The sequence below is a fragment of the Brassica napus genome, chromosome A6, assembly GCF_020379485.1.
Source record: "Brassica napus cultivar Da-Ae chromosome A6, Da-Ae, whole genome shotgun sequence".
Taxonomy (NCBI): Eukaryota; Viridiplantae; Streptophyta; class Magnoliopsida; order Brassicales; family Brassicaceae; genus Brassica; species Brassica napus.
In genome coordinates, this window is record NC_063439.1 from 11,937,387 (window position 1) to 11,965,334 (window position 27,948).

The 27,948-nt window shown below is 33.5% G+C and overlaps 4 protein-coding genes across 4 annotated transcripts; all 4 read left to right on the top strand.

The window, feature by feature from the left end:
* Positions 1-14,143: 14,143 nt before the first annotated feature.
* Positions 14,144-15,076, top strand: LOC125575730 (zinc finger protein ZAT8-like). The gene has a single exon (XM_048734780.1). It carries the CDS (start codon positions 14,240-14,242, stop codon positions 14,816-14,818), a length of 579 nt encoding a protein of 192 aa, XP_048590737.1. The 5' UTR covers positions 14,144-14,239; the 3' UTR covers positions 14,819-15,076.
* An 814-nt stretch (positions 15,077-15,890) lies between these two features.
* LOC125575731 lies at positions 15,891-17,215 on the top strand. Its single transcript, XM_048734781.1, has 5 exons — positions 15,891-16,270; positions 16,338-16,601; positions 16,698-16,837; positions 16,915-16,995; positions 17,093-17,215. Exons 1-5 carry the CDS (start codon positions 15,988-15,990, stop codon positions 17,198-17,200), a joined length of 876 nt encoding a protein of 291 aa, XP_048590738.1. The 5' UTR covers positions 15,891-15,987; the 3' UTR covers positions 17,201-17,215.
* Positions 17,216-22,058: 4,843 nt separating this feature from the next.
* LOC125575732 (zinc finger protein ZAT8-like) lies at positions 22,059-23,001 on the top strand. Its single transcript, XM_048734782.1, has one exon. It carries the CDS (start codon positions 22,159-22,161, stop codon positions 22,735-22,737), a length of 579 nt encoding a protein of 192 aa, XP_048590739.1. The 5' UTR covers positions 22,059-22,158; the 3' UTR covers positions 22,738-23,001.
* Positions 23,002-24,153: 1,152 nt separating this feature from the next.
* Positions 24,154-27,877, top strand: LOC106442352. Its single transcript, XM_013884049.2, has 5 exons — positions 24,154-26,269; positions 26,344-26,866; positions 26,941-27,040; positions 27,122-27,497; positions 27,576-27,877. The coding sequence occupies exons 1-5, from the start codon at positions 24,154-24,156 to the stop codon at positions 27,875-27,877; spliced, it is 3,417 nt and encodes a 1,138-aa protein (XP_013739503.2).
* Positions 27,878-27,948: the final 71 nt, after the last annotated feature.

Sequence of the window (27,948 nt, forward strand, 5' to 3'; positions counted from 1 at the left end):
TAACATTTATTGCACTAGACGACTTCCTGGAAGTCTACTGACAAAGTCTTCTACCATGTCAAGTGGAGTCTATGCTTGTCTTTGTGGAGGAATGAGCTATAACAGTTTTGTTTATGGTTTGTTTTGTAATTTGTATGTGTACTCTTTTAGTTGTGAATTTTTTTGTAAATTTGAAAATATATTAAAGAAAACATTTGGTAAACATGTTCATGTCTACAATATTATCTTGCCTAAAGTACTTGATAGTATTGAAGTTATTGATACTACTTCAATAGCAAAACACAATAACAAAAAAAAATTAGTCAAATTTACTACAACTAATGGAGAAAACTTCTCAAGAAAACTTAGTCAAATTTTCAAAGATCAAACATTACATTAGTTCAACCCTATAACGGTTTCATTAGAAGTCTTCTGGGAAGATTTCTTCTCATAAGACTTTTTGGAAGACTTAAATTTCAAGCGGAAATTTTAAATATAAGCGGGAAATTTAAGCGGAAAACTAAAATTTAAGCGAAAAACTCAAATTTTAAGTGGAAATTAAAATTTCAAATTGTATGAAAGTTAAAATGTATATCTTATGATCTAAGAAGACACATTAAACCATATGACTTGATATTCTTGAAGTTACTTAACACTTTTGAAAGTTAGAAAATATATATCTTAAAATTAAAAATAAAAGTCTTCTCTCATTAGCTAGAAATATTAATAAACATGAATGTTGTTAACCTCATGATATCACCAATTAAGTTATGAATTTCATTCAGGATCCCTAATATTGAAAAATATACATGAATTAACAAGAAAATGTTAAAACGTCTTTATAGTTTTAGAGAAAATAAAATTTTATTAAAGGTTGACATAGACGACTTCCACAAAAATCTTCTGGAAGACTTACACGGAAGTCTTCTGGTCAATGCATAGGTTAGTTTTGCAATTGGCTTTATGTGTCAAAAATTTAATTTTTCCTAGACAACTTACATGGAAGTCGTCTAAGATAAACATGTTAGTTTTGCATTTGACCGGATTGTGTCATAAATTTGATTTTTCCTAGACGACTTACACGAAATTCGTCCAACATAAAAATAAAATTTAAATAATTAGATGAATTCAATGTAAGTCGTTTCAGGTTACTTTTGCAATTGAAAAATAAAACTTTAATATTTTATTTTATCCGAACGACTTCCATATAAGTCTTTCGGCAGACGGCTTACACGAAAGTCTTTTGTAATAACAAAGGTTTGACCAGAATCTCGGAATAAAATTTTGGAAGACTTTCGTGTAAGTCGTCTACTGGAAGACTTACATGGAAGTCGTCTGGATAAAATTAAATATTTAATTTTTATTTTTCAATTGCAAAAGTAACCTGAAACGACTTACTTGGAAGTCGTCTAGTAAAAATTAAATATTTTGTTTTATTTTTATGTTGGACAACTTTCATGTAACTCGACTAGAAATAGTCGAATTTCTGACACAATCCGGTCAAATACAAAACTAACTTGTTTATCCTAGACGACTTACCGGGACGTCTTCTCTAATTTTTTTTATAACAAAGAAAACCGGAAGACTTCCAGAGAATTCGTCTCTAAAAGACACACATAGAGTCAATTGCAAAACTAACATATACATTAACAAGAAAACTTTAGTGTAAGTCTTCTCTTCGGTGAAGACTTACACGGAAGTCTTCTGATGGACAAATCTGGAAAAAAGATTTAATTTCGTACCTTTAACCAGTAAGATAAACTTTTTAGCTTCTCCAACCACATAATACTTTGCCACCAAAGCAACCTACTTGTTAATGACGACGAATCATGAGATTGAATGGTTTTATGAACCTTAAAAATTTTAGAATCAAAATCTTTGGTTTTAGGATGAATATAGAGAGAAAGTGGAAGAAATGTTGTTTTTAGTTTCTAAGAAATGAGATAGAAAGAGTCAAAATCGATCTTTAGGTGCATTAAGAGCTTCAAATTGGTTATTCATGATAGTTGGTATATTGATGGCAATGACAATATTGTAAATACTTGAAGAAGATGAAGATAAGAGAGTAAAAAATTTATTTTGAAAAAAAATAGTATTTTTGTAAATAATCCGAACTTTTGGGGTGAATAGGGTAAAAATATCATGGGTTATTTTTGTGTTTGACTTTAAGTCATATTTCAAAAAGCCCAAAAATGTAACTTAAATTTTTGGGCTTTTTGCAAATATAACTTAAAGTCAAACACAAAAATAACCCATGATATTTTACCCTATTCACCCCAAAAGTTCGGATTATTTACAAAAATACTATTTTTTGAAGAGAAGTTTGCATCGAAAGCTACATGGGAGCAGCTTTGATCAACTCATGATGTGGTGGAGTGGTTCAGCATTGTTTGGTTTCCTCAAGCACTTCCTCGCTAGGCGTTCATCACTTGGCTAGCTTGTAGGAATAGGCTGGACACGGGAGATAGAATGAGACAGTGGGGTCAAACGCATATTTGTCTGTTATGTGGAGAGTCGGATGAGACTCGCGGTCACCTCTTCTTTGCTTGCCCTTGCACCTATACCGTTTGGACAACATTGATGAATCCATTCATGTTAGGCCGCATAAATCCCGACTAGACTTGGACAGTTTCAAGTATCAGAAGCAACAGACTCTCTAAGTTGGACGCACGGCTAGTAAATATGGTTTTCCAAGCCTTAATTTATTGGAGTTGGCGTGAAAGAAACGGACGTCGTCATCTTCATCCTACATTGTTCGGACTGTTCATCGCAAAATGCAGAACCAGCTTATTGCACTGCAGGTTGGAAGTGGAGATGGGGTTACAAATGAAGGATTGAGCCGATGGAATACCAAGACAGTGCTGCCTTAACATCAGTGCATCAGCGTAAAGACCAGGAAGATCATAGCTTATGCTTCTGTCATGTTTCTTATGTCTTTTTTTTCCAAACAAAAGCAGAGCATTCTTGTGCTCGAAATTTTTTTCATCTAATCTATTAAAACAGGAGTACGTTTTGTACTTAGCCCTGAGTTTTCCACAAAAATTACATCCTTGTGCCATTGTCTTTAAAACACAGCCGTTTTACTTATTCCTAATACAAATCCGTGATATTACAAAACCGTTACTAAACCAAAGCATAACAAGCCCATCTAATTGATATTACAAAATCGTTACTAAACCACAGCATAACAAGCCCATCTAATTACAATTGCTACTAAAGTAAATATCGTTGTATCTATATATTCTATTAAAAAAGAAGCAGTCTTGATAAATCTACTTATAAAAGTTGTTTGGACCTATTTATTAGAATTTAGTTAGACACATTATTTAATCTCTACACATAGCATATCCTAAATAATATAAGGGAATAGTTATAAATGTAACAGATTGTTTAGGCCTATTTCCCTGCATTTTAGGAAAGATCAGTTAATTGCAATATTTACACAACTATATTTATAAATAAAATCTTCTACGATTGCCAAGGAAAAACGAATCTTATAAAATAATTATCTTCTGCAATTCCTGCACGTTTAAATAAAAGTAAAATATTTATTTTAATATTTTACTCAACCATTGCATTCTAGTATATCACTATTTCAGTCCCAAAGCCATAAATAGCAGTATAACATATTTATTAATAAGATCATATTCAATGATATTTTATACAAAAATAACCATAAAAAAATATTTTATCACCCAACGTCATGATTGTTATGTTGCAACATATATACTATTAAAGCAGGATCCTATTTTAAAAATTTAGGATTCTACCCTTGGATTTTAATCATATTTACAAAATAATAGAAATATCTCATATTTATGGTAACAAATAAATTTTCTTTACAAACCAAAAAAAACCATAAATGCTAATTAACTATTAGCATTTACTATATGTAAAGCTTTATCATATCCATAGCAAAAAAAATTTCGAAGAGATTTATTTTGTTGTTTTGAATAATTAGATATTTTTAATCATATGAAATATACTTAATTTTGTGGATAATAAATAAGTTAAACTAATATAATTTATTTATTAGCTACAAATTAATTGAATTGTTTTTTGTAGTGTATTTTCCTAATATGAGAAATAAAAAAATAATAAACTTTCCATTTTACAATTTTTATAGTTGAGTTTTATATGGTTGGAAAAATATATGCATCTAAGTAAATAAATAAATAAATAAATAATCATTAAAAGTTAAAATCTGCAAAGAATAATATTAAAATATGCAATGTGAAAGATCATTCATTTTTTCAACTTATATAGTAGTATTTTTATATAAGTGGAACAAATATATGCATCTAAATGATCAAATAAAATATTATCAATAAAAAATAAGATGTGCAAAAATAATATTAAAATATTTAATGAGAAAATATCTTTAATACAATATTTTTCTAAGCAATTAACTTCTTTAAAAATAATTTCATAAATATAAATATAAATTTTTTATATATCATATCTAATATCTATGATTATAACATAAACAATCAGTAAATTTTAAATGTATATGGTTATCATATATAAAAATACATAATCTTATAATTTAAAAAAAAAATTTATAATTAAAAAATTTGTAGAATTTTAAAAGAGAATTAAAGCGCGGGTCAAAATCTAGTACCATTATTAAAACACAGACGTTTGCTTGATTTACAGAACCCTTAACCGTTTGGTTTATTTAATAAACCCTTAAATTACAATACCATTACTAAACCAGAACATTTGCAAACCATCTAAATACAATATGTATTTTCCTTCATATCGGTTTATAACATTACTAAATGAAATGAAATTGTATTGTCTTTGATCGATCGTTCATCTTTTTCTAATGAATCAAATGAGTCAATAAATACATTTCTATATACCTATTAATAACTTTGCTTAACCATAGAATTCCATCGGTTTAATTTTCGTCTGCCAAATCAAAACCAGTGTTTATAAATTATGTAATTCAAAATCAAAACTATCTTAAACAATCAATATTATCACCAGAAATTATTTAATTCAAATTCAATAACTTTGAAAACTTAGGGCTGTTTTTATTTTGTACTCCTCTTTTAATAGATTAGATATTCTTTTTATAAAAATCAAAACAATATTATGATTTTATTTTCTAATTTTACACAGTTTCCTTTAAAAATATCAAAACAACATTATGTCATAATGATTTTTTACGGTAAACACGATTTTCCGGTTTTGGCGGAAAAATTCGATTTTGCGGTTTTGACGGGAAACTCGATTTTTGCAATTTTGGTGGGAAAACTCGATTTTGCGATTTTGGTGGGAAAACTCGATTTTGCGGTTTTGGCGGGAAAACTCGATTTTGCGGTTTTGGCGGAAAAACTCGATTTTGCGGTTTTGGCGGGAAAACTCGATTTTCTGGTTTTGGCGAGAAAACTCGATTTTTCTGGTTTTGGTGGAAAAACTTGATTTTCCGGTTTTGGCGGGAAAACTCAATTTATCCGATGGAACTCAGTTCAATCACCAAAACACCAAATGAGTCGCATAAACTCTCTTTCACGATGAAATGAAATTTTTCAATTTTTCCTCAAATTTTGGAAACCCTAGAATTTTTTATAATTGGGCCGCCCATGTCCATATTAACCAAATCCACAAACACCCATAAATTAAATAGTTTCCCAATTTTGACCATTTAAAGCCCATCTGGAAATATGGGTATAACTAATGGAAGCCCAAATATATTTGGACATGGACGCCCATTGGACAGCGAAAAATTTACACTTAGAGACACATTCTCACTTTCCATTTACACATAAAGACACTTCTTGCATGACAAACACTTTCTCTAGATGGTTTGTCATTTGTACTCTCAACTAAGCTACCAAAACACATTTCTATTTTCCTAACTAAACACAAACTCTCCTGTTACCAAACAAATAAAGTAAAAATATACAAAAAGGTTTATTCTCTCTCCTCTTTCGATTTACGATTGACTTTCAAAATCACTTTCCCAATTTTATGAACCCTAATCGTGACAATTCCCTTTCTTCTTCTCCTTCCTCTCCCTGCGACCGCTCTATTGACGTCACTGGTAGCGGAGGCGTCGCCGTCCGGCTCTGTTCTCTCGAATCCTATCTTCATCACCAAGCTCTTCTTACCTCTCGTTCCATCTCTCAGCCATGGAGTCGCCAAATCTCGTTCGTCAAATCAAAAGTGACGTCTCCAAAGTCACTGAACTCACCTCCATCAAACCCTCTGAGCTCCTCCGTGGATATTGAAGCCAGTTCCGGTAAGTGATTTTCATCGAAATCGGTGGCCAAATCCCCTCCTCACACTACACCTTCAGCTACAAAGGTTTTGGGTTCTTTGGCTTTCAATTTTTACGGTATCAGTCGCTGAAGCTTTCCCTTTGAACATCTTCCCCAGATTCTTCTTCTTTTTTTTTCATCCATAAAATCCAAAGCACAATGGGCTTGTGATTCTGTTTGCTTTAAAAACACCAGATTCTTCTTTTTTTTCACACAATGAGTTCGTGGATATGCTATGTGATGTTTCTATTAGAGATTTTACGGATGATGTAAGCTCTTGTTTGTTGACTATTATAAATCCTTCATGATTTTGAAGTGTTTACATAAGAGCCTCGTAATACAATCGGCCCTCTGTTTACTGAACATGCTATTTTTGTATGGTTAATTAAATTTAGGATGTGTTTTCACTCATGAAAACAGAGGAGAAGAGACAAAAGTTCACAAACTCTAGACTTTTTGTAAGTAAATCCGGAGAGATGTTGCATCCACATATTAAAACAGATATTGTGTTGCTTTGTTCTAAGGACACAACAAATCTGCAGCTGTCTGTTCATACTTTTTGTATCAATGTCCACAAATTTAGTCATACTGACTAAGAAAAGAAAAACCATTAAAAGCTTTGCTGGACGAAGTTACAACCTCCAACCTGTTAAAACAAGATTCGTCCACATTTTTTTTTTTGCTAAACTTTCTCAACTACGAACACAAACAATTTTTGTGTTAGAGTTTTTTAAAGTTTTTCACATTTTTTATCCATCCATGTCCAGATTTTTTTGTTTATATATTTTTCGTACATGTTTTTAGATTTTTCTCATCCACACTTTTTATGTCCATGCATTTATTTATATAAATTCTAAAATATATAAAATATATATATATATATGAAAATGGATCTTAAAATATAGAAAAAAATAAAATACAATTTATTGTAACAATTATACTTGTTTTGTGTATCGTAAAATCTGAGAAAAATCAAATCAAAAATAGAAAAGGAAATGAATAATAATAAAAATATAAAGCAATGGTCGTAAATTGACACTTTATCATGTACACCAACCTTAATAACTTCAGACGCCTAACTAGATAGAAAAAAACAAAATAAAACAATTACACTCATTTGTTTTCTGTCGCTGAGCAAAGGGTATTCATGTCAAAAAGACATCTAGGAAACCGTGAATGTATGTCTCCAGCACAACGTGTCTTATAGTGTCAAAAAAGAGAGAAATGTGTCTTACAGAGAAATCAACTCTTGGACAGCCCACCCATTTTACAGCTCTACATTATGATTTATTTTCCTAATTTGTCACAGTCACACAAATCAGTTAATGATTTCAATTAACTAAGAAATCATTATATTATGTATGTCCGACTTGCAAAACACGTTTTCCTTATTTAATAAAGTATATTCCCTCTGTTTCATAATAAATGTCATTTGAAAGCTTTGCACATATATTAAGAAATAAGTTATTCTTAGGTTCATCCTAGATCCTCTAGGATGAACCTCTAGGTTCACCATTCAATAGGATTTTATTATTTTATATTCAATATCTTTTAAGAAAATAAATAAAATATTATCAATTTATATTATATTTTTAAAATAAAAAGGTAAAAAAATAACTAAAATAGTAGTAACTACAGAAATGTTTTTAAAAAAAAATATTTTTGAAGTCGTCAGCAAAACACCTTTGGATAAATCTTAAACTCTAAATCAAAAACACTAAACCCTAAATTCTAAACCCTAAACCCTTGAATGTTTTAGTGTTTAGTATTTTTGATTTAGAGTTTAGGATTTATCCAAGGGTTTAGATTTTAGGAATTAAAGTTTAGTGATTAGGATTTAGGGTTTAGTGTTTGCTGACGACATTAAAAAAAAAATTTAAAATTATTTTTTCTGTAGTTGCTGCTATTTTTTTTTTACCTTTTTATTTTAAAAACACATTATAAGTTGACAATATTTTGTTTTCTTTTTTAAAAGATATCGAATATAAAATAACAAAATTTTATTAGTTGGTTGATATGATCATGGGAAGCAGTAAAGATGTACGTTCATTGTTTGACTCACATCTTCGAAACCACGAGGCTTCTACGCATGAAATTACTTGGAAAATGTGCTCAACTCAATTATGGAGCTCCTCGAAGAAGAATCAGATCAAACAGACTTCAGATGAAGGAGTTACGCAATTTACAAAATAGGTGATCTTCAGTTTATGCGAATTTGGACCTATGTGCATTCAATGAACAATTCCGACCAGCCCAGATGGAATTAAGCCACAAGCCCAATTGTTCTACAATCATGGTACATCAGAGAAGCCCATAAAAGTGGATTCAGCCCAAAAATATCAAAGGAAGACTGATTTTCGTCCAGATTCAAAATAGCATTTATTTAAATGTGTTTATCTCTCTTGCATGCAGAATAGAGTTTGAATTTCAACTCTCAAGTGGTGCTTCATGTTAGGATACTTTTATGGACGAAAATTACTTGTATTTCTCTATAAAAAGAGCCCAAAAATCATGAATAAGAATAAGTTTGTTTTTCAGTGAAAACTAGAGAAGTTTCTCTCTTTCAAGATGTGATGTCTTGTAATTTTTGGAACTCCATGTTCATGGTGTGTCATATCTATGTTCATGGCTGGTCTAGACGTATCATAGATCCTTTCACAGATCTTTGTGGCGTCTCTCAATCTATCTCTCTATCCATTCCTTGTTGGTGTGTCATATCCAGCAAGCTGTCAATTTATTTGGTGTGTAATATCTAGAGAATCGATCCACTGGTGAATCAAAGGAATTTCCGCAACCTTTGTTGTGCTATTCAATCCACATCCTTTGATCTTTGAGATTTCACAGTCTCTAGGATGCAAAGCTTATCCCCTCACCACCTTAGAGTGCATCATCCTTGGGAGGTTTACATTATTTGGTATCAAAGCAACACTCTAAGTCTGGTTTTATCATTCCATATGTCTATCATTTTCTCACCTATTCATCTTCTTTCAATCATCTTCTCATCTTTCATTCTCTATTTCTTTTTTTTTTCTTTCTTTCTATTTTTATAATTATTTCGTCAGAGAGAAAGTGCTACTAGATACTCTTCTTTTATACGAACCAGATTTGTGAGCAAATCTTTTTTTTAAGAGGAAGGGAATGATATGATCATGGGAAACAGTAAAGATGTACGTTCATTGTTTGAGTCATATCTTCGAAACAACGAGGCTTCTACGCATGAAATCACTTGGAAAATGTGCTCAACTCAATTACGGAGCTCCTCGAAGAAAAATCAGATCAAACGGACTTCAGATGAAGGAGTTACGCAATTTACAAAACAGGTGATCTTCAGTTTATGCGAATTTGGACCTATGTGCATTCAATGAACAATTCCGACCAGCCCAGATGGAATTAAGCCACAAGCCCAATTTTTCTACAATCTTGGTACATCAGAGAAGTCCATAAAAGTGGATTCAGCCCAAAAATATCAAAAGAAGACTGATTTTCGTCCAGATTTAAAATAGTATTTATTTAAGTGTGTTTCTCTCTTTTGCATGCAGAATAGAGTTTGAATTTCAACTCTCAAGTGGTGCTGCATGTTAGGATACTTTTATGGACGAAAATTACTTGTATTTCTCTATAAAAAGAGCCCAAAAATCATGAATAAGAATAAGTTTGTTTTTCAGTGAAAATTAGAGAAGTTTCTCTCTTTCAAGATGTGATGTCTTGTAATGTTTGGAACTCCATGTTCATGGTGTGTCATATCTATGTTCATGGCTGGTCTAGACTTATCATAGATCCTTTCACAGATCTTTGTGGCGTCTCTCAATCTATCTCTCTATCCATTCCTTGTTGGTGTGTCATATCCAGCAAGCTGTCAATTTATTTGGTGTGTAATATCTAGAGAATCGATCCACTGGTGAATCAAAGGAATTTCCGCAACCTTTGTTGTGCTATTCAATCCACATCCTTTGATCTTTGAGATTTCACAGTCTCTAGGATGCAAAGCTTATCCCCTCACCACCTTAGAGTGCATCATCCTTGGGAGGTTTACATTATTTGGTATCAAAGCAACACTCTAAGTCTGGTTTTATCATTCCATATGTCTATCAGTTTCTCACCTATTCATCTTCTTTCAATCATCTTCTCATCTTTCATTCTCTATTTCTTTTTTTTTTCTTTCTTTCTATTTTTATAATTATTTCGTCAGAGAGAAAGTGCTACTAGATACTCTTCTTTTATACGAACCAGATTTGTGAGCAAATCTTTTTTTTAAGAGGAAGGGAATGATATGATCATGGGAAACAGTAAAGATGTACGTTCATTGTTTGACTCATATCTTCGAAACCACGAGGCTTCTACGCATGAAATCACTTGGAAAATGTGCTCAACTCAATTACGGAGCTCCTCGAAGAAAAATCAGATCAAACGGACTTCAGATGAAGGAGTTACGCAATTTACAAAACAGGTGATCTTCAGTTTATGCGAATTTGGACCTATGTGCATTCAATGAACAATTCCGACCAGCCCAGATGGAATTAAGCCACAAGCCCAATTGTTCTACAATCTTGGTACATCAGAGAAGCCCATAAAAGTGGATTCAGCCCAAAAATATCAAAAGAAGACTGATTTTCGTCCAGATTTAAAATAGCATTTATTTAAGTGTGTTTCTCTCTCTTGCATGCAGAATAGAGTTTGAATTTCAACTCTCAAGTGGTGCTGCATGTTAGGATACTTTTATGGACGAAAATTACTTGTATTTCTCTATAAAAAGAGCCCAAAAATCATGAATAAGAATAAGTTTGTTTTTCAGTGAAAATTAGAGAAGTTTCTCTCTTTCAAGATGTGATGTCTTGTAATTTTTGGAACTCCATGTTCATGGTGTGCATGGCCGGCCTTGAGGGGAAGCCATCCAAGCCAAGGATTAGGGCATCCAAATTAGTGGGGCATATGTTTAAAAAAAAAAAATTATTAGTATGTAGTATATACATAAAAAAAAAATCTGTAGATTATTCTGTTAAAATATTATCTATTGTGCATATTTAGTTATTATAAGATTTGTCAAACTTTTTAAATATATTAGTAAAATTATATTTTAGGTTGAATGAGTTGGCTATATTATCAATTGAGACTGTTATGGTCGAAAAACTTGACTATAAGAGTTTAATGGATGATTTTGCAGAAAAAAATGCAAGAAGATCTATATTTCAACAATAAGTGTTTTTATATCAATGTTTTTTATAAACATATTATGAAATCTGGTTTTTTTAATGAAAATTTAAGTTACTTTTAATACTGTTTTGTGATCTTGATAAAACATGTACGAGGGCATAGTTTTAAATTTTGATTGGGGCAATATAAAAGGTTGGTCCGGCACTGATGGTGTGTCATATCTATGTTAATGGCTGGTCTAGACTTATCATAGATCCTTTCACAGATCTTTGTGGTGTCTCTCAATCCATCTCTCTATCCATTCCTTGTTGGTGTGTCATATCCAGCAAGCTGTCGATTTCTTTGGTGTGTAATATCTAGAGAATCGATCCACTGGTGAATCAAAGGAATTTCCGCAACCTTTGTGTTCTATTCAATCCACATCCTTTGATCTTTGAGATTTCACAGTCTCTAGGATGCAAAGCTTATCCCCTCACCACCTTAGAATGCATCATCCTTGGGAGGTTTACATTATTGGTGAACCTCTAGGTTCACCTTAGGGGTAAATTCAAGAATAAGTCTTAAGAAATCATCTAAAAAATCTATGTTACCCTTTGTTCACATATTAAATAAATTTCTCTTTATAATTAATGCATTAAAATAATAGGGATAAAACTGAACTTTCATTTAAAATTTTGCATTGAAAATACAAAACAACATTCTTTATGTAACAAAAATAAAATCTTAAAACGACACTCTTTGCGAAATGGAGGAGTATGATGTTTTCAATAAGATTAAATAAAAAAGGAATAGATATTTAATAATTTAAACCAAATCATTTATTAGTTTTTCCAATTCAACCAAATTTTCCTATGGGCAGTATATATATATTTCTTCTATTTTATGTCAAACACATATCAAAGAAAACCGAAATCCTAAGAATGCCTATGGTCACAGCTTTTACTCCTCTCACAAAATTTCTTCCTTTCAAAAACAATTGGAGAGTTCAAATGAAAGGTTTACATTCATGGAAGCAAAACACATCTCTTGGAGGTGATACTTTTTCAGAAATATTTATAGTATAAATTAATAAAGCACTACAATTATACTTAATACTCTAATATTTTACACTTTAGAGTATTGATTTACCAAGTCAAAGCAATAAAAATACTATAAAAGAATAATACAATTGCATAGTTTATAAATAGACACTAAACAAACTAAATAAGATACACCAATGTTAAAACTCAATAACCTATGAATCGGTAACATGAATGTTTATACAAGTGAAAATATATACTTACAAAAAACAAACACTTGTGCGGGCGCGCAGGTCAAAAGCTAGTTGTTCTTATTTCTTTGGATCTCCTAGTTAGAATCATGAGATTGTACAAAAAAAAAATTGTTGTTATAAAGTTAACATTTCAGCAAAAAAAAAAAGCAAAAAAAAAAATAGTAAATTAATCGGTCATCTAGAGATAAACATAACAACATATATATACAAGTATGTAAGTTCTCTTGACGAATGACGATACTCGCAGTGACAAGAGCAAGACGTATCGTCCAATAGGCACGAACTCCTAAAGTATAAAACGAATAATATGTGCTGAGTAGATAAATACGTAAAAATATTAATGAATAAACAAAAAACAAAAACATTGACTAACCAAACAAAATCTAGACGTATTTAGATTTTAGAGTTGATATGGATGTTATGAATTATACTTTTTAACCAAGAAAAAAATTTAGGTGGCGGCTTATGAATGCATGAACAGAGACGAATACATAATGTGAAAATAAAAAATTTTAAAAAAAAAATTCAAGCAAAAATTTCAAGGAAAAAAATTTCGTTGACAAAAAAAAAGGAATAAAATTCCCAATTTTAGATTTCCATTTATTAAGGAATGACTAGCTTTAGTTGACAAAAAAATGGGAATGACTACTTTCCTTTTATCGATGACGGTGAATTACAAAAATACCACTTTCACTAGCTTGCAGACCAAGTCGAAGGGTATTTTCTTTAACTAATAATATCTTTACACACGACTTTTTCTTGGATTCATCCCCTAGGGTGAACCTTTAGGTTCACCAACCAATAGAAAGTTGTCATTTTAGATCTAGTATCTTTTAATTAAGGAAACAAAATAACTTGCCAAATTATATTATGCTTTTAAAATAAAAATAAAAGATTAAATAAATAAACATAACAATAGTTCTAAAAAAATATTATTTAAAAAAAATATTTGTTTTTAAAATTTAGAGTTTAGTGTTTAAGATTTATAATTTAGAATTTATCCAAATGTTTAGTGTTTTTCCAAGGGTTTAGGGTCTACCTAAGGGTTTAGGGTTTACCCAAGGGTTTAGGGTTTTCCCAAGGGTTTAGGGTTTAGGATTAGAGTTTAGGGTTTAGTGTTTTGTTGACAACATGTTTAGTGTTTTCCCAAGGGTTTAGAGTTTACCTAAGGGTTTAGAGTTTAGGATTTGAGTTTAGGGTTTAGTATTAGAGTTTAGGGTTTAGTATTAGAGTTTAGGGTTTAGTGTTTTGTTGACAATATTTCTTTTTTTTTGAATTCGTTTTTATATATTATTTTTATTTATTTTTAAATTTTATTTTGAAAAGATAATATAATTTGCCAAATTATTTGGTTTCCTTAATTAAAAGATACTAGATCTAAAATGACAATTTTCTATTGGTTGGTGAACCTAAAGGTTCACTCTAGGGGGTGAACCTAAGAATAACTCTTTACACACCCGACCTCGTTCCCCTATAAATACCAAACCACCACAAGTGAAACAACACAAACTACAAAGAGAAACACACAAAAGTGAAGTCAGTCAAATTCAATTCAAAACAATCAACCATGGTTGCAAGAAGTGAGAATCTTGATCGGACTGTGGAAGGTACGGCGGGAAATAACGAAAAACTTGAGAGGACGGTGGAAGATAAGGCGGCGAACTGTCTGATGCTGTTATCAAGAATTGGGGAAAACGGCGGAGGAGGCCGAGAGAGTCGTGTTTACAGATGCAAAACGTGTATGAAAGAGTTCTCATCGTTCCAATCTTTAGGAGGCCATCGCGCAAGCCACAATAAACACGTTAACAACAGCAGCAGCGACGAACAGTCGTCACTTTCTTCGGGATCCATCGCTAAGACCAAGAGGAAGACCACGAACACAACAAGGTCGCATCCTTGTCCGATATGTGACGTGGATTTTCCGATAGGACAGGCTCTTGGTGGTCACATGAGGAAGCATAGGAACGAGGAAGAGGCTAGCGGCGCGTTGGTTACACGCTCTTTTCTCCCTGAGGCGGCGACTTCGATGATTACGACATTGAAGAAATCGAGTAGTGGGAAAAGAGTTGCGTGTTTTGACTTGGGGCCAGATTCTGTGGAGAGTAGCATCAATTTGAACTTGGAGTTAGGAAGTAGCATGTACTGATTTTCCATATTCATCTGGATATAGTTCCTATTCCTTAGTTTTATATATAGAGTAAGCTAGCATCTTGATTTTGCATAGAGTTGTTGTATATGGGATATGATTTTACATGAAAGCTCGCAGGGTTGAGATATGAATGTTGCAGTAGTTTTGAAACTAGAATATAACCGTTGTTACAGGTCTAGTTGTTATGGTTAACCACAACTGAATTTGAAAAGTTTCATGATCACTGACAATTCAGAACAGATGTTTGTATTTGAGTAATGTCAATGGGAAAAGCTACTGCGTAATCAAATATAGTTTTTTGTTGGAATAAAAAAGAATAGCATACATTTTTGTATTTGTTATATTTTAAAAAGTTTAAAAATATATTTGTGATCAATGGTTGGAAATTTTTTTCTAATAACTATACAAATGATGATGGGTTTATATTTGTGATAAATATACGATCTTGATCATTAATATATTTATAATCATCTGTCAAATTGATTTACTCTAAATAACAAAAACCTAATATCATATGTTTATCTGGACGACGATATCATGCTTGGACTAATGCCTTTTGACTGAAAATATTAAAATCAATGCATCACATTTTAGTGGATTTTTACAATTGTTGCAAGTCGATAACAAATGAAACTTTATAAAATTAAATGATTCAATGCTTTTGAGAAGAAAAACACACATGTACATTTCATTCATTTATAATGGATCATGTAAATATTTTTAAACATCAAATTTCACTCTGTGCAAAGTACGGTCTTATCCTAGTCTAATATTATTGTTTGAGTCAAGCATATAACGATTTTGCTTCTCAGTATCGTAAACATCACACGTAAATAATGGTTTCAAAAATTGTAAACTAAAACTGACTAAGCTAAAAATTCTGTAAAAAAATATATATATATATTATATATTAATTTTCGGTTGAGAAGTGGAAGAAACTCTGAAAGGATAATGGATTTGCAAGTGTCGGATTGACCTGGACCAGGGCAGGCTATCAAGCCCATAAAAACCCTAAAATGAAGTGCAGTTATAAAAGAAAACCCTAAAATAGTGAGGGGAAGTCGTGGCTTTTATTTTATCTATACCTATTATCTCTCCATCGGCGTTTGCAGACCGGAGGTGGGTGATTTTCAGTCTGTTTAATTTGTTTGCCTCAGTGTTGAACTATGTTAGGCTTAGAAGAGAAAGAGATGATGATGAAGAAGGTGAGGAAGGCGACGCCAGAGTTGGCGACCTCTAAAACGATCGTGTGGTGGGACATGGACAGCTGTCCGCTCCCAAATGGTTATGAGCCAAGTCGAGTCGGTCCGAGAATAGACACGGAGTTGAAGAATCAAGGTTACAATGGTCCGCTCACCATAATTGGCATTGGTAACCTGGAAGGAGTCCCTCATGACTTTCTGAAAGCGCTCTCTTCCGGTGGAGTCGTTATTAAACAGCTTCCACTAGGTAAAAAATCAATCTCTCAAAAAAAATTTGAAAAAATCAGAGGTTTAGACTCTCAACTGGCATTCAGGATCCGACATGATGAGCTGTGTGCGCCGTGCTTTGTTTTCGAGAGAACCTCGTTTTGAACCTCCCTTGTCAATGATGCTCATAACTGCCGTCCATGCCGAGCTATTGGAAGATGTCATTTGCGTGTTTTTTAATCGTGGCCCCCGTTACAATCTTCTGCTGGCTTTTACAGCCGTTACCGAACATGCAGACCCAGAGCCTCCAACCCTACTAGTCGACAACTTTGGTGGAGAGTGGGTCTGGGATAGGCTTGGCTTACTGAAAGGTTGTTTTGTCTTCTCCCTCTCTCTCTCTCTCTCTCTCTCTACCTCTACACCACCAAATTATTATTAGTTATGCTGTTGTTGTTTCTCCCCTACAGATCCAGGGTCTCCCAACTATGATACCAGAAGACAGGACACAGGCTGTGAATTGCATTGTTGCGGATTATGCGACGATTTTTCTTCCGACAGCTTTGATGATTTCAAAGCCCACCTCGACAGTCCCCAACATGCAGATAAGGTAAAGCATCCTTGCCTCCTCTAAATTTAAGTACAAATTTTTCATCCTCTTATCTCCCGTTTTCCTTTTCATTCTAGATGCATGAGTATCTTAGTTACCTTGCGGGAAGGTTTAATCGGGTCTTAGAAAATTTTGAGTCCGCCGTTAGGCTTCAAGAGGCAAGTTTTTCTTCTTTTCTTCTTCTTCATTCTTATTATAATACCAGAGTTGTTTTTTCACATAGAGATAATATCTAATCTCTGACTACTGTTTCAGTCTTATCTTGCAAAAGTGGAGGCAAAAAGGCGAGAGTTTGTAACGTGGTTCGGCTTGTATGATTCTGATGATGAGGATGATACTCCCAAGCCTCAGAAGGCAAGTTAGAGTTTCTTTTTTTTAATACATAAATATAAATTTTTTTCTCCATAAAACAACTCGTCAGCTCTACTCATTATTTTGTACAGTCCAAAAGGAGCCGCTTGACGAAGCCTAACTTGGCAAGTTTTTTTCTTAACCAAACATTCTTTACTTTCAAAATCAAAACCTGATTTCTCATTAACAACTGTATGATTGCAGGGGAAAAAATTCAAGGCCGCCTTTCTTTGCAAGGCTTCCTCTCTTAAGAAGAACGCTACTGCCAAGCCCAAGAAGCCATCAAAGGCAAGTTTTTCTAACAAATCTACTGATTTCTCATTAACGACTTTGACTTGCAAAGACATTTTACATCTCTTTTTTCCCTTGGTTGTTTGCAGTCAAAAAAGTTGGCTATTGCAGAAGAAGCTGAGTGTTCCCTTCCAAAGAATGCTGCTACTACCATGTCCTCTTAAACATTTTCCTGCCTTGTCTCTTTGTTGTTGTAAATACTTTGCTTCCATCCGTATTACTGCATTGTTTATTTGCTTCCATATATAAAATTTTAATGGGTTCGCGAATTGGGCTTTTGCCCGACATAATACAGTAAATTAAAGAATAATGGTCAAAAAATTGTATAAAAGGGCTTCGAACCAGAGAAAAGGTGGGGTCAATGAACTAAAAACAGACCAAACAAGCCGACGAACTTTCAGCCAACAACATGGTTGCGATATATATATTTAACCTCCGTATCCGCCTCTGAAGCTATAAGAAGAGGTGATAACAATGTTTGCATACCTGATCCGGATTGGCCGTTGATTCATTACGTACTGCTTATAAAAAAAAAAGATAATAAGCCCATAGAAAGTTTATATAAAGTTAAGTTTTAAGAAACCCTAAATGGTACGTACTGCTTATATATCTACCAAGAGTCGGTCCTAGGAATCTTTGGGCTACAAGCCAAATAATTTTTTTTGGCCTGTTAAATATTAGAAATAAAAAAAAATTGTAAAAAATGTAGACAGAAGATCTCGAACCCATGACCTTGTCAAGGTAACTATAGCACCATCACCAAATTAGCTGAAGAAATGTTCAACAAAAATGCGGCCGGCATTTTTGATAATATCTCACTGCCGGAAGCACGTGCTTTGTACGCTTCCGTTAAGGGTCGGCTCTGTATCTACCTCTGTCGGCGTTTCAAATCCAACGTTTCAAACCTTAAAGTGATGATTGTTTGCATGGTTTTTATATTTTAGTTTTTGGTTTTTGAATTTTAGTTTTTAGTTTTTAGATTTTGGTTTTAGTTTTTAGTTTTTGAATTTTCTGTAGATTTTAGTTTTTCAAAAAGCTTGATTGGTGACATTAGATTTGGTTTTTGTGTTTTTGAACTAAAATATATTATAAATATAAAAAATTTCTTCTAAACACCATTAAAAACAAAAAAATTATTATCACTAAAATAAATAAACTTATATTAAAAGTTTATAAAATATATTATCGAATAAAAACTAATGGCTATATTTAAAATAACTTTAATTATATATCTTCAAAACAATTAATAGCTAATATAGTAAAAAAAATAAAAAAAAATTAAATTTAAAATATGGTAAAAATAGAATGACTATTTAATAAATGTATAATTCTTATAATTAGCAGTTATAATTAATTTAATAGTATGAAATATTATTTACATAATTATAAAACTAATTTAGCTAAACAAAACTCCAATAACTTCATTTTAAAAAAATATTTTTGTGGAACTCGAAACTACATGAATATAATCATCCACCATTTTTCATTCTGAATAAATTATAATTTTATTTTTCATATTTTTCATTTTAGTGATTTATTGGATAGTTTAATTGATAACATAATGGTAAACAAATGTGTGGGAGTTGAGAAAGGAGATAAACATGGAATAACTATAAAAAAAAAATAAGAAAAAAAAGATTGTAAAAGAAAATCTAATTATATAAAAAAATGTTGGAGTCTCTCCTGCTTTGCCACGTCAGAAAGTCGAAGTCCATAGTGTTGACACGTGTCCGCGTACGCAGCGTTTCATTAAAACGTAAATACAATTTGTTTGGGCTTTTATTATATCTGGGCTTTCATGTTGTACGTATAAACCCAAGTATGTTTCCAGTTTTTATGTCTGCGTAAAGAAGACGTCACTGCCGCGTCGATCCAAGTACAGGCCACCGCCTCTTACCAGAAGAGGTGTACCGGTCTAAGCTTTCATTGGATCTCCGTCATCTACGTTCTCATTCACTCCATTAAACCACCACCTTCATTAACTCGCATTCAATAGCACCTTCACCCTCCTCGATGGTTACAAAAGTTATTCTATAAATAATGAGGTAAGCTTCGCCGAAATTCATCAATCATCATAATACTTTGCTTCAGTATGGAGATTTCTTCATAGAAATAATTGTTGTTATTAGTCTCTCTGTTTTATTCCCTCTTCTCTCCTCATACGTTCATCATTACATTACTTCGTTCGTCCCACACTTTCAAAATTTTAGGATCTATCTTTGAAGTGGTAATCAAAGTTGAAAATTTGATTAACGGATCAAATACAAAACCAGGAGAAGTAGCTTGGAAGAAAGAAAGGAGTATGAATTAGAGGGAGAAGAAACTGAGACAGAGCATCAGCAATTCGGATGGAATTAAGACCAAACGTTTTTTTTTTGTTCTCAAAAGTAGTCAAGGTTGTTATTATTATGTTGCTGTATCAATGGCGAGTTATACGATGGTCTTTGGTGGTCTTTGTGGACTAAGTTAAGAATAACGCTTCTGTTGGTGTGTTAATGGCGAGTTATACGATGGTTCCAGCTTCTGCCCAAGGTTTTGCCGTATTATTTTCCGAGTTCACCCTTAAAACAACTCAAACGTCAAAACAGGATATATGTAGGGAAACAAGATAGAAAAAAGAGTCGGAGAGATTTGGAAAACAAATATTTTTTGCAGGACTTACGATGGGAAGTCGTAGAGACGCAAAATATTGTCTTTGCAAGAGCACGGCAAAACTGGCTTGGTTTCTTCATCATGTACGCCAGAGGTTCTTCTCTGATGAATAGTTTATGGCGATGAGGTTCTTATTAGATAGAGTTCTTGGCACTGCTCTGAATCGCTGATGCTCTGCAGAGACTTAGTTCTTACTCTTCACCATCTGGATTTAGCTCTTACCCTGGTCTCAACTGCTCTCGGAACCATCGAATTCATTGGCAAGGCAAGTCCGTCTCTCGCTGGAAAGCCGGAAACCAGGTAGGTATTACTGAGCTTACAACACTGTGGTTATGGATTATGACACTCATCTGTATTAAATTCCCTTGAGATACCTTTTCTTTGAAAAAAAATAAAGTTCCCTTTAGATATGTGAGCTTGATTATAAGATTGATGTGAATATGCTGCTCGGTTCTCATTTTCATGTTCTTAATGACTTAGAATTCAGTGATACAACAATTGAGTTAGTGTTATACAGCTTTCTGGTTTCAATTCATTTTCATCTGTTTAGTTGTTGATTAATCTTATTCCTGTTTGTTTTTCATTGCCTTCAAACCCTCTACTTAGGCTTAGATTGACCCAAAGATGGTTGGAGGTATTGAGATTCCATTTATAATAAGTAACAGCTTATATTCGTATCATCCGGATCCTTATATTCGTATTCCTATGATTTCGTTTACAGGAACTGACAACACCCATTACTTGGCACTGGTACTTGAAACATCTCATTACTTGCAGTGAAAGCAACCGGCTCTAATGCTTGGATGTCTTGGATACAGGTTCACGAAGACACAATAGGTAGCATCCCACTAATTATCATCCACTCTAATGTTTCGGCAACAACCTCAATTGCAAAACTACAATCACTATTATTTTGAGACTCTTCACTCTGTTTACATTTTTACATTTCGTCCACATACAACTCTCATTTTATACTATAAATTATCTAACATGTGTGCAAACATATAAAAATAATAGAAATAGATTGTACACCCATAATATTGATAGGTAAAAAAGTATACATCGCAAATTCTAATGTAAGGACATGTATATTAATCAATAACATTTTTAAATTTCATAAATAATATATACGGAAAGAGTCAAAAAATAGTAACCAACCCATAACATTCTCTTCCTACGATCAACACTCTAATCGACAATAAAAAAAAGTAAATATAAACATAGATTCACAATTACTTAAAAATAAAATATATAATTATATAGTCGAATAAGAGACACGATATAAAATAATGTAAAAATGAATAAATCAACAATTCTACATCACTGAAATAAAAACATAATAAAACTTCAAATAAACAATCTTATTAATCCTAAGAAAAAATTAGTTAATTGTAATGCGAATGAAAGTAAATAAATATTAACAATCAATAAAATGATGAATCATATTAATATAAAACAAAATATTTTAAAATAAAACAAATATTAGACAAAAATCAAACATATTTACTTTAACAATTTAAATTATTTTTAAATTATCATCCCGCCCGTAGGGCGGGCCGGTCCTAGTAATGAATAAAAGAACTTACGCTCAATTCAAAAAAACATAGCTTTTAGCTTTTCTGTATAGGTGGTTATTTGAAAAACTAGTTTCCTTAGATTTTAGGGAATCATTTTTTCCAAAATCTTGATCAGCAAAAAAAATAGTTTTTCAAAAACAAAAGTCATAAACCATTTCAAAAACTGAAAACAATCAAGCTCCAAACGTAGATTTCCATTTTTTAAGGAATGACTAGCTTTAGTTGACAAAAAAAAGGAATGACTAGTTTCATTTTATCGATGACGGTGAATTACAAGAATACCACTTTCACTAGCTTGCAGACCAAGTCATTTTCTTTAACTAATAATATCTTTACACACCCGACCTCGTTCCCCTATAAATACCAAACCACCACAAGTGAAACAACACAAACTACAAAGAGAAACACACAAAAGTGAAGTCAGTCAAATTCAATTCAAAACAATCAACCATGGTTGCAAGAAGTGAGAATCTTGATCGGACTGTGGAAGGTACGGCGGGAAATAACGAAAAACTTGAGAGGACGGTGGAAGATAAGGCGGCGAACTGTCTGATGCTGTTATCAAGAATTGGAGAAAACGGCGGAGGAGGCCGAGAGAGTCGTGTTTACAGATGCAAAACGTGTATGAAAGAGTTCTCATCGTTCCAATCTTTAGGAGGCCATCGCGCAAGCCACAATAAACACGTTAACAACAGCAGCAGCGACGAACAGTCGTCACTTTCTTCGGGATCCATCGCTAAGACCAAGAGGAAGACCACGAACACAACAAGGTCGCATCCTTGTCCGATATGTGACGTGGATTTTCCGATAGGACAGGCTCTTGGTGGTCACATGAGGAAGCATAGGAACGAGGAAGAGGCTAGCGGCGCGTTGGTTACACGCTCTTTTTTCCCTGAGGCGGCGACTTCGATGATTACGACATTGAAGAAATCGAGTAGTGGGAAAAGAGTTGCGTGTTTTGACTTGGGGCCAGATTCTGTGGAGAGTAGCATCAATTTGAACTTGGAATTAGGAAGTAGCATGTACTGATTTTCCATATTCATCTGGATATAGTTCCTATTCCTTAGTTTTATATATAGAGTAAGCTAGCATCTTGATTTTGCATAGAGTTGTTGTATATGGGATATGATTTTACATGAAAGCTCGCAGGGTTGAGATATGAATGTTGCAGTAGTTTTGAAACTAGAATATAACCGTTGTTACAGGTCTAGTTGTTATGGTTAACCACAACTGAATTTGAAAAGTTTCATGATCACTGACAATTCAGAACAGATGTTTGTATTTGAGTAATGTCAATGGGAAAAGCTACTGCGTAATCAAATATAGTTTTTTGTTGGAATAAAAAAGAATAGCATACATTTTTTTATTTGTTATATTTTAAAAAGTTTAAAAATATATTTGTGATCAATGGTTGGAAATTTTTTTCTAATAACTATACAAATGATGATGGGTTTATATTTGTGATAAATATACGATCTTGATCATTAATATATTTATAATCATCTGTCAAATTGAATTACTCTAAATAACAAAAACCTAATATCATATGTTTATCTGGACGACGATATCATGCTTGGACTAATGCCTTTTGACTGAAAATATTAAAATCAATGCATCACATTTTAGTGGATTTTTAACAATTGTTGCAAGTCGATAACAAATGAAACTTTATAAAATTAAATGATTCAATGCTTTTGAGAAGAAAAACACACATGTACATTTCATTCATTTATAATGGATCATGTAAATATTTTTAAACATCAAATTTCACTCTGTGCAAGGTACGGTCTTATCCTAGTCTAATGTTATTGTTTGAGTCAAGCATATAACGATTTTGCTTCTCAGTATCGTAAACATCACACGTAAATAATGGTTTAAAAAATTGTAAACTAAAACTGACTAAGCTAAAAATTCTGTAAAAATATATATATATATATATATATATATATATTATATCACTAGTAGAAATTTACCGCATAGCCACGGAAGTGCCACTACAGAACCGTGGCTATAAAAAAATAAGCCACGAAATTGCTACGCAAGGGCCACGAAAAGATATAGCCACGGTAAACGCAAAAAAGAGCCACGAATTTGTCACGAAAACAAAACGTGGCTAAAAAAGCCACGGTACAGCAACGATTATAACGTGAAACTTAAAATAGCCACGAAATAGCCACTTTAAAGCGTCGTGGCTACGTCTTGTTTTTTTGTGCCGACATCAAAACGCCTGTGTTTTATGCAACAGTGTACATGGCCACGCTTTTTTCATGGCTGTATCGTGGCTAAGTTAACTTTTGAAGACCGAAACAGAGAAAGATTCGTTTGGAAGTGATATTTTTTTTATAGTCACGAACTTTAAGTGGCTGTGGCGTGGCTATGTCAAACATATATTCACTTCCCGTATGAGACATTTAGAAGTTTTGTTCTTCAACCAAATTTTCTAAAATGTCTTTCTACTTTGATTCAAGAGAGTGGATGGATCAAAGGATTGATCCTCAGAGTAATTCTGTTTCAGAAGTGTTTCTTGGAGGCATCAATGCATTTCTTCAATTTGCGTGTAATCAAGCCGATTATGAAGAGCGGCAAACATTATTGTGTCCGTGTGCTCGATGCAAAAATGTGAAGCAACGAGATGCAAAAGTTGTTTCAAGACATCTATTCTTATACGGTTTTAAGGGAAATTATTATGTTTGGACAAGTCATGGAGAGAAATTCTACACTGTTGGTGAGAGTTCTGGAGCGAATCATTCAACGGGTGAAGAAGAAATGTGGGAAAATCCTAATTGGAATGCTCATGAAGATCACTACCAGGATAATTTAGAAGTACCAGCGGACATTGCGCCACCATACATACCAGCAGACATTGCACCACCAGCAGAGACGGATGTGGCAGAGCCATATCGTGACAATGTTTTTGAAGCATTTGAAGCTGCCAGTCAACCTCTCTACGAAGGGTGTGCAGACGGAATAAGTCAGTTCTCTCTTACTTCGCGGATGTTGAAAATGAAGACGGATTATAATTTGGCGGAAACTTGTGTAGATGAGATATCTGAAGTATTTAAAACAATGCTTCCGCAGCCGAATAATGCTCCAGCAACATACTACGAGACAAAGAAACTGACACGAGGGCTTGGTTTACCCGTTCAGAAGATTGATGTTTGTGTGAAGAATTGTATGCTATTTTGGAAAGAAGATGCGAAGTTGGTTAGTTGTAGGCTTTGTGGAGAAGATCGCTACTATCCGAACAATGGAAAAGGAAAAAACAAGCCAAAGCAGAGAATGTTTTACATGCCTATTGCAGATCGTCTGAAACGTCTATACCAACTTGAGGCGACAGCTTCCAATATGCGGTGGCATAAGGAACATGTGACTCCGGAAGGCGAAATGCATCACCCATCTGATGCTATAGCGTGGAAACATTTTAACGAGGTATATCCTGGATTTGCTGCTGAAAGCCGGAATATTTATCTATGCCTATCGACCGATGGATTTAATCCGATTGGTATGAATGGGGAAGCACATTCCCTTTGGCCCGTTATTGTAACTCCATACAATTTACCGCCGGGAATGTGTATGAAAAGAGAATTCCTTTACCTTTCGGTGCTAATTCCTGGACCCAAACACCCAAGAAAAAGCTTAGATATTTACATTCAACCATTGATTGAAGAATTACAGATGTTGTGGAGGAATGGTGTGGAGGCATATGATATTTCAATGAAAGAAAGATTCAAAATGCGAGCAGTTTTGATGTGGACGATAAGCGATTTTCCAGCTTATGGAATGCTTTCAGGTTGGACGACTCATGGTCGGTTGGCGTGCCCATATTGTCAAGATGAGACTGGTGCATTCTGGTTATCTAACGGAAGGAAACATAGATGGTTTGATTACCACAGAAGGTTCTTAGATGCAGATCATCCTTACCGGAAAAACACTCAAGCATTTAGACGGGGAAAAACAGTTTTAGATCCTCCTCCACCATGGTTGACCGGAGAAGAAATATTGCGTGAAAGGATAAATAATATCGAAGGTTTATCATCATCTGTGGAATGTGGAGGGAATGGACATGATAACCCATCCAAGACAATATCTGGATATGGAGTTACTCACAATTGGGTAAAGAAGAGTATCTTCTGGGAGTTACCGTATTGGGAAAATCATCTTCTTCGGCATAGCCTTGATTTCATGCATATTGAGAAAAACTTCTTCGACAACCTGACGAACACATTGTTAAATGCTCCTGGAAAGACGAAAGACAACATCAAAAGCAGATTGGATCTTCCAGGACTATGCAAAAGGCGGGATTTAGAGATGAAGGAGGATGGAACGATGCCTGTGCCAATATTCAGGCTGCCTAATGCGGAAAAACGAGCATTTCTTCTCTGGTTGAAAAATGACATAAAATTTCCCGATGGATACGCCTCGAAATTTAGTCGATGTATTGACGAAAACAATTTAAAGTTACATGGACTGAAAAGTCATGATTGTCATGTCATAATGGAACGACTATATCCATTTGCGTTTGCTGAACTCCTTCCCAAAAATGTTCACACAGCGATTAGAGGTATTTATTTGTTTGTATCATTTTTTAATTTACTATAATTGATGCTATAATTAACTTAAATATTTTGTTTACAGATATTGCTCTCTTCTTCCGAGATATCTCTTCGAAGATTTTGAAAGAGTCAGATGTTGGCCTATTAAAGGCAAATATCGGTGTGAAGCTTTGTAACTTGGAAAAAATATTTCCTCCATCGTTCTTCGATGTTATGGAACATCTTCTTGTGCACCTCCCAGATGAAGTAGCCTTAGGTGGTCCTGTCCATTTTAGGTGGATGTATGTATTTGAGAGATACATGTATCATTTGAAGCAGATGGTCAAAAACAAAGCACGTATTGCAGGTTCAATAGTTGCACAATGGATAAATGAGGAGATTTCTAATGCGTCCTCAAATTTTTTTGGGCATCCTGAAATCATGAGCATTCCAGAAGGTCCGAATGATATTCGTTTCACATACAATTATCCGGATGTACCCCCCTTGTTTTACCATGAAGGGAGAATTAGTGGTCAATGCTCAACTGGTTGGTTGAATGATGAAGATAACACTATTCTTCAGACATTTATGATGCTCAACTGTGAAACATTTGCTCCATATGAAAGGTAATTTAATATTATGAAGAATATAATATAAATACATATTTCTAGTTACATAACTATGATTTGTCTGTGTGCAGGATGTTTGAAGAATATATGACGTTAAATGTTCCTGATATTACTCCAGTTGCAATGCAAAAAGCGAAAGACACCAAATTTGCTGATTGGTGCAAGGACTACGTGAGTTATTGTTTTATATTATAAAGTTTCACAATTTTTTTAATTAAATTTGTATTTTATAACAATGTTATTGTATTACAGATTAATGATGCGATTCAGTTTTACACATTTCCTATGTGGATGTTGGATTTTGTACAAGGTCCAAGGCGTAGTTACAGGTCTTGGCCAATATACCACACACGTGGATACACTTTCCACACTCATAACCATGGTCAAAATAAGAGAACTCAACATTATGGTGTATGTGTACCTGGAACCAACGAGACAGACTACTATGGTCTTGTACAAGAGATCATGATGGTAGAGTATCATGGTGATGTTGGCTTGAAAGTCATGGTTTTTAAATGTTCGTGGTTTGACAACACAACAAATCGCGGTATGAGAATACATCCATTTGGTCTTGTTGATGTCTCACCACGAAGACAATATGCAAAATATGATCCTTTTGTATTATCAGGTAAGTGAAAAATATATAATTATTTCTTTGGGATTTGATATTATTGATGAAACTATGATGTTATTGTACTATAAACAGGTAATTGTGATCAAGCATGTTTTATTCCTTATCCACGGGTACGTCGACAGTCAGTCGATGATTGGTGGGCATGCGCAAAAATTATTCCCCGAGGAATCCGTGAAACACCAGAAATTGCGTTAACGGCATGGCAAGATGATAGACGTGATCAGGTTGCTGAAAGTTCATTGTTACGGGTGGAGACACATGTTGTTGATGATGTGTCTGATTATGATATTGCTCCGGTGAATCCTCCAAACGATGAATATGTATCTGATGGTGATGTAGAAGCAGACCGTGATTCAGATGATGATTCAGAATAGAAAACTATATTCCAAGACTGTAAAATATGTGTTTAAGGTAGTAAGATATGTTTTAAGGTTGAAAAATAAGT